The sequence below is a fragment of the Electrona antarctica genome, assembly GCF_951216825.1.
Source record: "Electrona antarctica genome assembly, chromosome: 14".
Lineage (NCBI taxonomy): Eukaryota > Metazoa > Chordata > Actinopteri > Myctophiformes > Myctophidae > Electrona > Electrona antarctica.
Window position 1 is genome coordinate 11,902,885 of NC_136795.1, and position 16,278 is coordinate 11,919,162.

Here is a 16,278-nt window from a genome sequence, read left to right on the forward strand (position 1 = left end):
GTACATCAAATACATAGAAATAAGTAAGCTAAGAACCTAACATCTGTCTAACAGTAGAATTATACAAGCATAAATATCTATAATACGCATAATTGGTATCAAGGATATGACTGAATTCATTAATTAAGTAAGCATGAAAATATTATGTTGAATAAATGATCTGCCAAATGGGTATTGCAGTGAATGAAATATACCCCCACCCCCCCCCCCCCCCCCCCCCCCCCCCCCCCCCCCGCCTTGATAGAAGCTGGGAGTGCCAAAATCACACCCGTGTGAAGTGAGGGGCGCTAAAGTCTAACTTGATTAGGTGATATAAAACAAACGGTGCCAACACAAACATTAAATGCCATTAACAATAAAGAAACAATATGACGTAATGAGGGACAATTTGACGTACATTTTCCCTTCATTGTCAATGGCGTTTTTAAAACAAACATTGAACTAAAAACAAACATTAAGCTCCATATACAGGTCAAGAACACCATAAAGCAGAGCACAACGTAGAGCAGTAAGCAGGGAGGTTTACATCAGTGGTTCCCAAACTCCCCCCCCCCCAAATTGACACTAATTAGCCTGCGGACCCCCATTTGAAGAGATATGCCAGGGACCCCCATAAGAGAAGATCTTTACGGCTCTAGCAGTGATTCTCAATCCGTTGAATTTCAAGGACCCCCCAGTTTGACATGCAGATTAGTCTATAGACCCCCATTTAACTCTGAGAGTGTATATGGAAATTTGTACACTCAGAGTTACAGACAGATAAGGGTCTATTTGGTTCCAAACTATCATTTAGCTGGGGACCCCCTGGAACTCCCTCAAGGACCCCTGGGGACCCCTGGACCCCACTTTGGGAACCACTGGTTTACATATCCCGCCCCAATCGCATGGAGTTGAGTATTTGACTGATCACCTAGCCTGGGGTCCACCTATGCTTTCTATGGCATAGGCAGCTCCCGGAAGGATCCGCCGGGAGAATCTAGACGCAGCTGCGCGACATGAGACTAATTAATTAGAGTGACAGAGCGAGAGGAGTGTGTGTGTACGTGTGTGCGTCAATTTAACAAAGGTGCAGACGATCAGAAATCAGCAGAGAGTGATCGACGTTTGCGCTACTCTATGCCGAATTGAAGTGAACTCGGTCCCAGACTTTTTTTTTCTTCCTGGAAATAAAAACGTCTGGGTTTCCGAGGCTACTGATCACCTGATCGGGAGTATTCTGGCTGAACTAGCATCGTCGGCTTCACATCTTTAACGTTTTATCTGTATACTAGTGTATAAATTCAATAGTAATAACATTCAACAGGTGTTTGCCTATTTCCATCATCACAGTGATGTTAAACCACATCTATATCAGGGCAGTAACAACAGTAAACGACACCTTCAAGTGTAATAAGCGTTATCGTCTTTGTTTCGTGTCGGCGTTCCACACCGAAAATCGCTGAGCTGTGTTTTGAGCTTGTCGATAAACTATTTTTGGTGCGTGACACGGCACACAACCACGTATATATCGGGGCAGTAGCATAAAAGACACATCTGTATACTGTACATGTCCAGATGTTGTGTCCTTTAGCAGCTCCCGCCGTGTTTGCAGAGGACTTTACCGAAGGCTGGGCTGAGGGCGTAACCCCTACAACACACACACACACACACACACACACACCCAGCCACCCCTCAGTCTGTAATCTGAAGCGCTGTTTATTGGGCTTTGGTCCAGAAGAACATCACAAAAATCTTGCAAAAGCCCCCAAATTCTGCCCGTCCACCCTCCCTCTCCCCTTTGCGTCGCTTCCCTTTCATAGCAGCTGCTGCCAAGCGGGGATGATGGTGACATCATCATCAAAGCCCCCCCGAAAGCGGCGCGTGCCTTCAGGTCCAAGTAGCGACATGACATCATGTCGGTGTAGGTACTGTGTGTGTGATCTACTGTATGGAACATGCATGGCTGTCAGCTGGGCGAGACATCAGGCCGCGGCTGTGAACCGTATAGAGCTGGCCGGCTCACTGCAGCGCAGTGCAGGTCTGGATGATGCTGTAATGGCAAAACGTCTGCTCTGAAGCAGGTTCAAGGTTCAAGCAGAGGTGATGGAGATCGCATGCATGAGTGGGAGGACAGACTTCTGAAGCAAAGGGTGCGTGTGTTTCTAGGGGAGGACTGGCAGTAAGGCTTTGCGTGTTGCACGTGTTGTTGGGTGGACATAAAAGGGTCTGTCAATTAGGGTTTTAATTTCCCTTCATTTTGACCAGTCCATTAAACACAATTATTATGTAATGCTATTTGGCATTCAAGGACGTAAGTGTTCAGGGACATACTGTAAGTGCATGAAGTTGGAAAACGAACACACAAATGAGGCCAAAAGGTGTCCTGCTGCTCTGCAGACGGTAACGAATGGACCATCACGGCAGATACTGTACTGTATCTACAGTAGTCAGATCCTAGTTTGGGCAGAGTACCAGCTCTCCGTTGTTTTGCCCCTGTAAGGAAATCAGCCAAGCAACTGTCTCCTGGTCGGTGTGTTTATTCCAACCCCCCCACTCCCACCGCCCACCTATTTTGTGATCTATCGCTTTTTTTTTCTCCAGGGTCTTTTATTATCCTGGACTTCTACCATGCATCTGCGCCATTTTTCATCCCACTTAACTCACACAGACTTCACATCAAGGCGAATGCGACATCACTTACCTGACGAAGGCATGCCGACTTGGCCTCCGAGGGCTGAGAAATGATGCGCCGTCCTAACCGCGGTGTTTATTTAATCCAGGACTTATTGTCAACGCGCTGTCTTCGCTTTGGTAGCGTCGCTTCAGAAACCTATTTGGACGCCAGGTCGGTAGAATATGCACTAATCCCCCTCTGGCGAATCAAGCTATTTGGAGGCACACCAAGCAGCCTGAAAACATCTGTGTATACCTTGCAGATGGTGTCCGATAAAAGCCTGGTATGCACCAAGACATATTACCCCGTAGAGAAATGCACACTGGAGAATTTACTTTTCTAAAACCGTGCAATTGATGTAAGCTCATCTTCTCTGCACATTACAGAGTCACTTCACAGCAGAGTGTGATAAATGTAGCTGTAAAATTCCAACGCGGCCCATATGTGCACGTCGATATGCGCAATTATGATTTATGATTTTATGCTTGGACAGGGATGGTCACTGAAGGGGGGCCACACTAGGCTCTTTGGCTTATACCAGGTGTTCCCAAACCTCTCCATGCCAGAGACCCCCCAATCTGCCCCCCCCCCCCCCCCCCCCCCAACTGTGAAATGGCTTTGAACAAATCTATAAGCTCACAATGCGATGTGATGTGTTGTGAACGGCTGATTTTTTAAAATGTTTGATAATAATGACATATGACAATAGTAACTTTAGGTTAAAATGGTTAAACTGCCGCAATAATCAACCCTCTGGCAGCCCCCATTCAAAAACCCAGTGGCTTAAGCCGTACACATTGAGATGCCTTTGTTTCTCTACTGCTGAGCTGTGGTACGTACGGTGACTCGTGTGGTTGCCCCTGGGAAAGGGAGAGGACTTCTCAAGATTCCATTCCATTGCAATCAGTGGGGAGTAGATCCAGAGGCCAATATCCACCTCCCTACGTCCACCCTGTCCTAAACGCTCACTCCGGACGGCTGCGTGAGCGAACTTGAACCTGTCGTTACACTGAATTAACTGCCAGCCAACCACAGCTTCTATCTTCTACCATGTAAATGGATGAGGTATTTCACCCCCTGGAGTAATTGTTTCAACCTGTTGCGTGAAGAGGTGTGTGTGTGTGTGTGTGTGTGTGTGTGTGTTTGTGTGTTGTGTGTGTGTGCGTGTGCGCGCGCGTGTGCGTGTGCGCGCGCAACAGGGCCTGTGTGTGAGAAAGTGTGTTTCCAACTTCCTGCGCACCATCCTTAATGCAGGCCGATATATCAGCATCTGTGTGTGTGTGCATGCATATTTTTTAGGGAGTCGGAACATGTGCGTGTCATTTACCGTCCACATGCGCTGCAGGAGGAAGCGGCGTTGGAGAGGAGTTTTTTTTAGGGTGCAACAAGTGATGAAATGTTTGATTGAGAAGGCAAAAGAAGAAGCTGAACCCAATTCCCCCCCACCCCCCCCACCAGCGCTTGATCCCCCTAACCGCTGGGGCGTGTGGCGAGGAGATACGTCAGAGACGAGAGAGTGGGGGTTGGGTGATCCCCCTAACCGCTGGGGCGTGTGGCGAGGAGATACGTCAGAGACGAGGGAGTGGGGGTTGGGTGGCGTGGGGTTGGGGGGGTTGGTCTAGTGGGGAGTTGATAGGCTGCACATGTGTCCTTCCCCTGCACACACATGTGCACGACTGTCCTCTTAACTGGATTTGATATTCTTTCGTTCATCCCTATTTGTCAAGCGCTATTCAAATCACTTCCATGTCTGACAAATACAGTCTGGGGGGGGGGGGGGGGGAACACTAACTGCAACTTAACAATAAACTGGTATTTTCACCGGTCAGCTAGAGAGCTCAGTTTCCTTTACTTTTTGTTCTTTACAATTTTCAAACGGGCGTAAAGTGTTAAGGGCAACAAGGTCAACAAGGTCTTTGGACAGTTGGACACATCGCAAGTTCAAAATATCTCTCTTTGGCAGCTAGGCTGGTTAAGTCCCGATACCGACGACCTTTGCTGAATGTCTCTCCCCATTTCCTGTCACACTACTGTCTACCTATCAATAAAGGCATAAATAGCCCCAAAAAATAGCTTAAAAAGAAAACGTCTATCTTTATTGGATACAGCCGTCAAGTCAAGCTCCTCAGAGGGTTGGCACAGCGACAGTTCACTGTTTTGTGTGTGTGTGTGCGTGTGTGTGTGTGCGTACGCACGCACGCACGGACGGTGGTGGGGTTCACTGTAGGATGATGGCTCTAGTTCCATGGAAAACTCAATTGCTGTCCTGCATTACCTTGTGTGGAGGCTCTGTGTAACTCTAGAACTTTGCACGCAGATACCAGGGGCTCACCAAGGCTCAGGGTTGAGACATTAAGATCTATAAGTAGTTATGCCCTGACAGAGGAAGTCTAAGTAGCATGCCTTTTGCTGGGTTAGGGGCTCGGATCATGGGCTCCTTGCTTTGAAAAATAGAGCCACTGCAGTATTTTTTTTTTCCTCCAGAAAGTTGGATAAAGCCGTAATTACTTAAGAACCACATACAGTATATATTTAGCGCTTGATTGACATTCTGTGTGTTAGCCAGCAGTTTTTTTGCATTTGGACTCCATCCCAGACGGACAGTTACATTTCATCTATTTAGCAAATGGCAGACTAGACTTCCGCAACGTACTACTGTGTACAGTACTAACAACATGAACTCTACTTCGTTGGTGCGATGGTGTGTTTGCGCAGTGAAAAAGGCCTATCTACAAGCTCACAACGTCTGAGTGATGCGTGCTGAGGTTATATAGACCAGGGGTTCTCAACCCGTGTGTCGGGTCCCCAAATTATTTTCAAAAAAATCGGTGGCGCGCTATGAGCTTGTAGATCTGCTATTTTTAAATAGCTAAATTATAACAATGCTTAAAACAAAACCAAAAGGGGTTCCCGCCCAAAATGGTTTAAGGTTATTGTAGCAGTCAATTTATATTGGGGGTCGGGAGGGGGCGGGGAGGGGGTCCCGAGACGTTGCCAAAGCATTTCCGGGGGTCCCCGGCCAAAAACGTTGAGAACCCCTGGAGTAGACAGAGTTCCCACGGCCATGAAAGTCCTGGAAATGTTTTGAAATGAGGAACAAAAAAAATACAGTTTTCCAGGTCTGGAAAAGGTTTGGGAATTAATCGAATGTTTTGGAAAATGTTTCATTCATTGTTTTAGCTGTTGTTTTCGTTCGTAAAAACATGTGTCCAAAACGTGTCTTGCGTTACGAGAAATCTGTAACATGATCAAATGTAGTGCTGTACTGCACAGCCTGTGTGAGTTCAACCTGAGGTGCTTTCAGACCACCTCGGCTTTCAGAGCACTCTGGCGTTGACGTCATACAGTGATCTGATATCAGTTCGGAATTGATACTCATTAACTAACATTACCATTATCATCTTTTAAATGTGTTCAATTCGTCCCATGTGTAAATGATGATTATTGGCTCTTTTGTTTACACATCGGTGCATATGTTGAATACTGTCTGGAGCACTGTTTCCCAAACAGACACATTTATATGGGTCGTCGGACACATTTAAGTATCGTTATTTCACAAATAATTCAATAATCTGTGGGAAGTACAGTATGTGTCTCTGATGTCTTGGTACAATGGACAGATGGTTAGGAAGTGTAGCTCGGTTTCCACTTCATTTTGTGTGCAGTGGGTGCATAGTCTGTCTTCTCTCGGGATACAGGTCTGCCTATGACGGCCTTTCTCGATCGCAAGACTGTGCTCACTGAGTCTGTACCTAGTTTACCTGCAGATTTTTTACAGAATCACAGTTCTACTGTACTGTAGCTGCTTCTAGGACAACGATACTGTAGGCTATAACACTAGACCCAGTACAGACATCCAAGGCCCCCTCAGCCATAAATGATGGTCAAATATGATGGTTAGATACAGTATAAACAATCATATAAATTCTTCCTCAACAGGTAGTACAGCCAAAGGTTATGCTAAAGGGATGAAAAGCTACCAGGGCCTTGTTTCTATTGTGGTCCATTGTACTCAATTCAACAGCAAGACGTACAACACACAATGCAATACATATTGGTTAAAAGATCAGTATAGCAGCAAACGGTATATTTACTGTGGAAGGAGCGGTGGGATGCTGTTACTAAGCAGTGTTGTTTTTGGCAGCAAATTTGGATTTTAGTTTTAGTCATAGTCTTTTGAATAGTTTTCATTTAGTTTTAGTCACATTTTAGTCACCTGGAATGTGTTAGTGTTAGTCTCGTTTTAGTCGACTAAATGTCATGAGATTTTAGTCGACTAAATCTACAGTTGATTTAGTCGACTAAAATGTATTTTGGTGGGCATTGATGCCCTCGTGAGGACTGTTTTTACACTTGCTGAAAATAGCCGATCTACAAGTGTAAAATGACTTATACTGGATCTCTTGTCCACTAGTCCCTTCCTAACATTTTAGTCTAGTTTTTATTTGTTGACGAAATTGTCAGTATATTTAGTCTTAGTTTTAGTCATCATAGCACAGTTTTCATTTAGTTTCCATTTAGTTTTCTTCAGTGGAAAAAGGTAGTCGACGAACATTTTTCGTCTTGGTTTTAGTCGACGAAAACAACACTGGTTACCAGGTAAGCCTGATTGTATTTCAAAGTAATGTGACAAAAAGAACAGATTTACAATGTAACAATGCATCACGGTGCAATGCTTGTACTGTAGTAGATCTGTTCTTTTTGTCACATGATGTCCAGAATACATTCTGGGTGTTTGTGTCTGTCTTTTTGTCACGTGACTCCCTTGCTCGAAAATCAATCAATCGAGTGACACGCGTTGTGCAACAGAGGCGGGGATGTTAACGTTTAAAAGGAGGGGAGCGCAACCAGTTTGTCTTATCTGCAATGCCCAGGAAGTGTGTCTTCAATAATGTGTGGCTTTTGAACAAGCATAACAATGTTTCGGTACACACTGCCTGTGCCTGTGTTGGGGCATACTGTAGCACACTGGAGTAAGAGGCACTATTGCGTATATAGGTCTAGAAATGGGGGAAACATATTTTGTGAAGTTTTGAAAATTAATTGGTAAAAATGTGTGCGAACCCTATCGACTACTTTTGATATTTTTTTAAGCATTTGAACATTTATTTTGATATTTTTCGTGTCTCCAGACGTCCTTGGAATTATCCCATGGTGTGCCCAAGACGTCTGTCTGTACACATCTTAGAAAAAATAAATAACCCACCCTCCCCCCTTTTTTTTTTTGAGAGAGAGAGAGAGAGAGAGTGAAATCGGATGGGCACCCCAGGTCACTATTTTGAAAGAATGAAAGGGGACACAAACATTTATGCGCGCAATGCCCAAAATAGGGCTGCCCGGTTACGCACTAACTCACAAACATCCAGCCCGTTTGACTACATCATATACTCTTCTTCCTTTACAAACATGCACGTTATCTCATACTAACACAACACTATGGCTAAGCCTGTTTTTAGTCGAAGACCCCTGTAAAAACAAATCAAAACACCAATGTTGTTTTGACACATCCTCCCTGTGGAAAAACAGCCATGTAGCAACAGTATCAATGACACATGCACGCATGCACACACACACACACACACACACACACACACACACACACACACACACACACACAGGCATATTGTCACTGCTTAGTAATTCAAGCTGCACTCGAGGGCAAATGTCACCTCGTGCATGTGCTACATGAACAATAACAAGCGCTTCTTTCACGGGACAAGTTGTGTTCTGTCCTGTCCTGCATCTGTCAGAGATACCTGCATAGCCTGATCCTCCTCTGCCAATCACTCACTCATCACACGCTTCATCTGTGTAGAACCTGAGCTATGGTTATGGCTAAGGGTTCACCCAGTCTGGTCTAGGGCTGGTGCATTTATATTTGATGTTCGGGGAAAAATTATATTCGATCATAAAAAAATATATTAGAAAAAAATATATATATATATATTTGACATGGACAACACGAAAAAAAACATGTATCAAGTTATAAAAACAAACATCTTTTTATTGGATCCGAGCAGGTCCTTCCGCTGTTTTTTTTACAATAACAAGTCATTATCTATGGGTTCCCCCCCCCCCCCCCCCCCCCATTTCCCAATTACAATGTCCCTGTCGGCGCTGTCGCTGTCTTAAATGCATGTTCACATGCAGTCAGCGAGGGCTGTCCCATTGTCAAATCTTCAAGTGCATCGAGTGCATGGTCCTCAGGAGCCCTTTGTGCGCCCGCTCCCTGAGTCTACATTGATGCAGAGTTGCAGACTTTGCTTGAGGGAATTACCCACAGATCATATCTTTGTAATGTAAATACAGGGTTACCAGGGTATCTCTTCCAAATGTCAATCATTAAGTATGCACATTAGTCATGCAGCCTGGTTTGGTGAATGTCAGCAAACACTGTTCTGAAAGAGAGACGGAATAGCGGAGATATATTTTGTAATAATGAGGTACAAACATATACCGTATTATTGCACCGAATATAAGACGACCCCCATTTTTGCAAGACTCATTTGTGGAAAAAGAACATTGAATGTCAAGTAGTCTAGTCCCTGATTATAATACGACCATGTTTTTTTAGGATTTCTTTTAGGTCTTATATTCAGACCTTACAGAATGAGGGAATAAAATGAAATGAATAATGTGCAAACAAATCTTGAACTAAACACAAGGTGAACAGAATAACCTAGATAGAATAATAATACTCATAGCGTTTAAAGAACTGAAATAAGGACAGAGAGTTTTAAAAAAAATCATGGAAAGTGTCATGAATGAAGGACATGCCTTCAAAGTCCTGTCCCATTCCTACTGTACAGTACAGTATTTAGCATTTAGAGCCCTTGCAGCCTTTCACACTTCAGCACTTACCAGGTGAATTCTGTGAGGGCTCAGGGCGTAAGGCTTTAACCCATTTTGGTGTTAGCATTATGTTGTGCTTTAGCTATTGAAAAATAGCAGATCTACAAGCTCGTAGCGCGCCACCGAGTGGCGCGCTACGAGCTTGTAGGTCTGCTATTTTTTGAAAAATCAAAGAACGACTGACATAGAAACATAGCTTTTTCAGAAAACTGTCTGGATGTATAGAAGACATTTTTAGAATCTGATCTCAGGTCAAAATGGGTTAAAGGGAGGACGTTGGAATTGGGCCTTCGTTCATTCACTTTCTTATGTGGCACTTGTCAGGCCTGTTTTATACGTTCGACAAAAATGAGAATGTTTAAAATGAATATTTCTGTGATTCTGTGTTAAAGAGTGCCAAGGGTCTACAGAACAACAAGGACTCGCGCATCATCTGGGCCAAAGACGACCATTTAATCACCACAGGATTTGATATGGTGAGGAAATACACGTGTGTGGCATACAGTATGTGTGTACCTGAAATATGTGCTTATGTGCATTATCCTAAACTTTGGTGTTAGCCAGTGTTTTCAGGGGTACCCAGCCGTGCGTGCGTGCGTGCGTGCGTGCGTGCGTGCGTGCGTGCGTGCGTGCGTGCGTGCGTGCATGTGTGTATTATTTTTCAACGGCGTGTATTATTGTGTGCAGATGCGTGGTCGTGAGGTGAGAGTCTGGGACAGCCGGAAGCTGAGCTCTTCTCTAGGCTCCGTGTCTTTAGGCACTGCCAGTGGGTGAGTACTTTGTGTGTGTGCGTGTGCGCGCATGACATGGGACTGAGACAGGAACAAAGAGATGCATACAACTAAGATTGAAATAATATTAATAATTTCACACCGCAAAACATACAGCTTGGTTCACGGTTCACTAGCTGTACGTAGCTAGTGAACCGTGAACTGTGCAATTCATAGTTTATTTGGCGTTTAGTTTGAAAATGCCATGCATTCGTATGATACAACGTTCCAGAGGGATTTTAGATTTTATGCAGCAGTGGCAGAGATGCTAATGCTCCAATGACGGCCACTGTCCAACTCCATAGAAGTGACATGGGACAGTGTGTAGCACAGTGTGCGTGCGTCTGCCACTCGGTCTGAGAGATCACGTGCTCGGCATGTATGTGTGTGGTATGTGTGCATGTGCACATTTGCATGTATATGAGGAATGATACATGCAGAACGGGCTTCGCACAATGCGCGGCATCCATGCCTGCCTCAGTCCAGAATGCAGACCTCCCAGATGTTCTGACACTGTCTCTCCACATTCCTATCATTTCCTGGATCAAAACACACACACACGCACACACACACACACACACACACACACACACACACACAGCTATATCCTCTCTTCTCTCTGTTCTTTCTGACAAGAGCAAGTGTGTTCTTCTGGCCATGATCTGGCCATAATCAAGGTGAAAGGTCAGGCAACAACACACACACACACATACACACACACACACTGTTCCTCCTCAATCACAGTCTGTCGTTTCGGCTGCCGCTGACCTCCCCCGATCACTCACTGCCTTCGTTTATTTTTCTAAACACGGCTGCCGGGGACCAGAGGAAAGCGGGAGCGTGGCCAGGCTTCGAGGAGCGGGGGGCGGGGGGGGAGGATGGACAGAAGAGTGGGTGGGTGTATGTGTTCCTTTGTCAGATCCAGCCCATGCGTTTCAGTGTTATTACTAAATGTGTTGGTGAGCCAAGCCTTTTCATTGTGCAGAGAGCTAGACAGGCCAAACTAGGCCAGGCCAGTCCGGGCTGCAGTGCAGGCAGTCGCACTGACTCACACACTAGATGACTCTATAAAGGCAGAGAGGCAGCCGTACTCACATCTCAGGCACGCTGTGAGCTGTTCCGTGGCACTCACTGCTCTGGCATCACTTCTGTTCTCCGGGAGGAGAGAGATCGTTGATGTCCAAATTTAGTATACATTTTGTGTGTGTGTGTGTGTGTGTGTGTGTGTGTGTGTGTGTGTGTGTGTGTGTGTGTGTGTGTGTGTGTGTGTGTGTGTGTGTGTGTGTGTGTGTGTGTGTGTGTGTGTGTGTGTGTGTGTGTGTGTGTGTGTGTGTGTGTGTGTGTGTGTGTGTGTGTGTACACACACACACACACAATATGTATGGGGATGTTAAGACATACTGATTCACACAGTAACCAGATTCTTGCTTGGTTCTGTGTCGCGCCCCGAAAACACATTGCAGCTTTTCGGTCTGAAGAAGTAGCATTGACACGTCTATACTGCACAGAGGGTCATTCTCAGGGGAATGACAGTATTTGGCAGGTCTCTCCCCTCTTTGGGAATGTGTTTGTGCGAGACAAGTTATTTAGGAGTTGACACGGCACCCACCCCCACCCACATGTCACCCCCCCACCCACTTCCTGCCACCACTCAGCTCCATTCCTTCATGTGACAGTGACAGATAGTTGGCTGTTTGCAGTCAGCATGGAAATGATGGATATCTGATGAATATCTATAATACCCCCCCCCCCCCCCCCCCCCCCTGTCTGAACACAAACATTAAATGCCATTGACAATGAATGGAGAATTTATGTCATATGTATCTGAGCAAATGGGCATACATTTATCAGACCACCGTTCTTGATGATGATGTACGATGATCAGATTATTATATAATTTAATTTCTTGAGGCAGTTTTTACTTGTTTGATACAAGGAAGGTAAAGACAACTTGTCTCTCTGGTCGGAATCGAACCGGGGGCGCCGCCGCCATCTTGGTAGTACGGCGCACTGTCCGGTGCGACCCTGTGCTTTTTTATTATGATTGTATTTTCAGCAAAACGTGGCTCCCTGGTGTTTCCTGACTGTAGATGGAGGAATGTTGACGTTGACTCAGTGTCTGATAACTGTCGCCGCGTGGGTGTGCTGACGCTATGGAGAGTCCGGTGTGTGTGTGTGTGTGTGTGTGTGTGTGTGTGTGTGTGTGTGTGTGTGTGTGTGTGTGTGTGTGTGTGGGATCCTTAACCACTGTCCTACTCATCTGGTCACAAGCTGTGCCGTCCGTGTTAATTCAACTGATTTTACTGGGTCTCCGACTCCACGGGCGTCTTTGTTCACGTTCTCGCTCGGCAGCCGAAGACGTCGAAGACCATTGCAGTGTGCCAGTCTGGCACACTGCCAGACTGGATTACCAGCCAAGGTGCCTGGACCACTGAGCCATGGCCCAGGCCCATTGGAGTCTTTTTAATCTACCATCTATTGCCCAATTCCATTTTTTGACCTTTCACCCGCGACTATTTTGATAATGGCTGTAAAAAGAAAGACATGAAATCTTCCAGTCGACATAATCATTGGGGGTGTTTAACCTGCAGTTCAAATGCAATGTCTCCCTCATTGAAGCACTTGAATAGCGACCCCCACCCCTTACCGCTGTCTCCCCTTGGTCCTTGGTATGGCCTCCATGTTCAGAAACGCCAGCGATCATGGGAGTGATTGGTTCTAGATGACTATCATGTGCGTGGCCGTGGACGGTGCATCTGCTTGCCATCGTCTCCAAGGCCACTTCCTGGCCAGATGCTCGCGGGCCAGCGTTGATGCAAGACAGATCAATCAAATGACAGTCCTCGCCCTATACCCTATTTAGTATATATACCACTGTTTCCCAAACAGTGGGTCGGGACCCATCTGTGGGTCACGGGCCAATTTTTATGGGTCACGACTCGAGTAAAACCTTTCTTTTCCTAGTGTACATTTAAAGAATATATATATATATATATATGTATATTTTAAAATATATTATCTTTTGAATAAAAATAATGAATTTTAAAACAAACGAACATATCTAAGAAATTCCATAAATAAAAAAAACTAAAAGAAATTAAGAGGTAGTGAAAACAGCCGATCTACAAGCCCACAACGTGGCGCGAAGTGACACATTGTGAGCGTGTAGATCTGCTATTTTCACTAGTTTGGGTCCCGGGCAAACATCGTCTAATCTCTCTTTTGGGTCTGGGGCTAAAATTTTTGGGAACCACTGCCCCATCCCGCCGTAACTAGTCTTATTTCCGTCTCTACTCCCTCAATCCTCCTTTGTCTATTTTAATGCGCCTAGTTTTATAACTTTATTCATAATATATTCAGATTAGGGCTGCAACTCTCAATGGTCTTCTTAACCGTTTCCGTCCGTAGGACATCGCCACACGTCCTAGGGGTCCCAATCGACGCGTACATACGACGTCTTCAGACGTCTTAGCTCATCCTCAATGATACCGGGCGAGATAAGAATATTCTGCATTTTTTCCCTTTTTTTTTTTTTTTCAGTTCGCCTTTCGGCTACCGTATGCTACACTCTCACCCCAGAGCTCCTATTTTGAAGGAATTCCGGCACCGATTGTGTTAATGATTATTCTATTGATTACTTCTTTCTTTGATCTAATAATCTCTCTGATAATCGAGAGGTGTGTTTTTTGCGGGCATACAAAAATATATATACTTCATCAACAAATGTTGATACAGTATAAAACATAATATAAGACATGTAATGACATGCCAGAAATTGGGACGCCAGGTTGAAAGTGGTTAAAGGGTATACAATTGCAGTAAATTAAAAATATTTATATATTCACAACTCCTCTGTATAGTTACAGTAGTGTAATCTTTACACATTACACACATTTTGTAGTCACAAAATCCCACGGCCTGGCCTTGTCTCACGGCACACCCCTTGAGGACCACTGCGCTATAGGTCATGAATGCGCTCAGCTAGTTTTCATGGCAGTCTGCCCGTCAGATTTTGAGATATCTGTGGAAAGTGGAAAGGTAGCGCTTGAGGAAAGGTTACGGGGTCACTAAAATCACATTTCACATTCATGCTCGGAATTTTCATGGATACATATGCAGCCAATAGTTTTAGGTTCTGATTCCTGTAAACGTGTGACCAGATTTGACTGAGAGACTGCCATCGTGCAAATTACAGCTTTTCACCAGAGGAGAAAAACTTTTTGAATTTTTTTTTTTGCAAAATGAGTTTATAGCACAGGCAGACTCTTCACAAACTAGAGCATGTCTGAAATAAGTGTCAGAGCTGAAATCGACATGTAAATATGAAATAAATGCTTAAACATGTAGCTAGGTGTAATGTTAGAGACCACAGAAGTGAACCTTTCAAGCCTGTTTTCTCAACTCGCTGTTTTCTGCAAGACATAACTCTATAAGCCATATCTCCACAACTGGTGGGTCAAACTGAACAACCAATATGTCAATTTGAAGCTATGATTCCCTGCTTTCATATGACATGAAAAAACGAAAATTCAAAAAAATCCAATGGCAGTCCCTCAGTCAAATTTAGTCACACGTATCCCGTTTGGCAAGTACTGGATGGACCGATGGACTGACCAACAAAGCTATCCTAAAAGCTCCGCCGCTTGTGGGGCTAAAAATAATAAGAACACAGCAAGAGTGCAATTTTACAATTCTGCCTGGCCTTCCAAAAAAAAGGCATGATAAGCATTTATATAAACTAACGGTACTTTTTAGTGGTTAAGCCTTTGATATTTTCTTTCCATCAAAAGTTCTCATTTAGAGTTATGAGTGTGGTTTGACGTCACCCAGTCAAATTCTTTATCAGCATTTATGTATCAACTATATTTCATTGTTGGACCAAAGATATAATTTTCTGTAGGCTGTTACTGTATTAATCTCATGCTTTGCTTCTTTAATTAGTTTTTTCACTGCCTCTGTCTCTCTTTCATCACCTCCATCACTCTGCCTCTTCCACTTGAACCCTTCCCCCTGGTGAAGTCTTTGTTCCATGTACTGCTGTGCTCCAGGGCCCATCTGCAGCTACAGGCTCAGCTCGTTCCTCTCTGCTGCTAATCTCTGCTCTGGGTCCAAGCTGCAGCTACAGGCTCAGGCTCCGTTCCTCTCTTCTGCTAATCTCTGCTCTGGGTCCAAGCTGCAGCTACAGGCTCAGGCTCCGTTCCTCTCTTCTGATCTGGGTCCAAGCTGCAGCTACAGGCTCAGGCTCCGTTCCTCTCTTCTGCTCTGGGTCCAAGCTGCAGCTACAGGCGCAGGCTCCGTTCCTCTCTGCTCTGGGTCCAAGCTGCAGCTACAGGCTCAGGCTCCGTTCCTCTCTTCTGCTCTGGGTCCAAGCTGCAGCTACAGCTCAGGGCTCCGTTCCTCTCTGCTGCTCTGGGTCCAAGGCTGCAGCTACAGGCCTCAGGCTCCGTTCCCTCTCTTTCTGCTCTGGGTCCAAGCTGCAGCTACAGGCGCAGGCTCCGTTCCTCTCTGCTGCTAATCTCTGCTCTGGGTCCAAGCTGCAGCTACAAGGCCCAGGCTCCGTTCCTCTCTGCTACTAATCTCTGATCTGGGTCCAAGCTGCAGCTACAGGCTCAGGCTCCGTTCCTCTCTTCTGCTCTGGGTCCAAGCTGCAGCTACAGGCTCAGGCTCCGTTCCTCTCTGCTGCTAATCTCTGCGCTGGGCAGTGTCCAGAACACTGTCCAGAACAAACCAGGCTTTAGGAGGGAAATTGGGGGGAAAATGTAATCACTACTTCCCACTCAATCAAATTCATCCATGGGCAGCGGCCACGTTTTATTTAGACAAATGCTCTCTTTATGTACGGTGCAGTGAGCGGTCAGTGATTACGATGCGGCAGTGTGCAGCGTTATTATTGTTTCCATTCTGTGTGTGTGTGTGTGTGTGTGTGTGTGTGTGTGTGTGTGTGTGTGTGTGTGTGTGTGTGTGTGTGTGTGTGTGTGTGTGTGTGTGTGTGTGTGTGTGTGT

At 45.3% G+C, this 16,278-nt stretch overlaps 1 protein-coding gene across 1 annotated transcript in view; it reads left to right on the forward strand.

Moving 5' to 3' along the window:
• coro7 (coronin 7) overlaps nucleotides 1–16,278 on the forward strand; it is a 196,882-nt gene that overhangs the window by 46,803 nt on the left and 133,801 nt on the right. Inside the window, exons 8-9 of the mRNA XM_079521686.1 lie at nucleotides 9,898–9,981; nucleotides 10,193–10,275. Of these exons, the coding sequence (XP_079377812.1) occupies nucleotides 9,898–9,981; nucleotides 10,193–10,275 (167 nt within the window). The remainder of the gene's footprint in view (nucleotides 1–9,897; nucleotides 9,982–10,192; nucleotides 10,276–16,278) is intronic.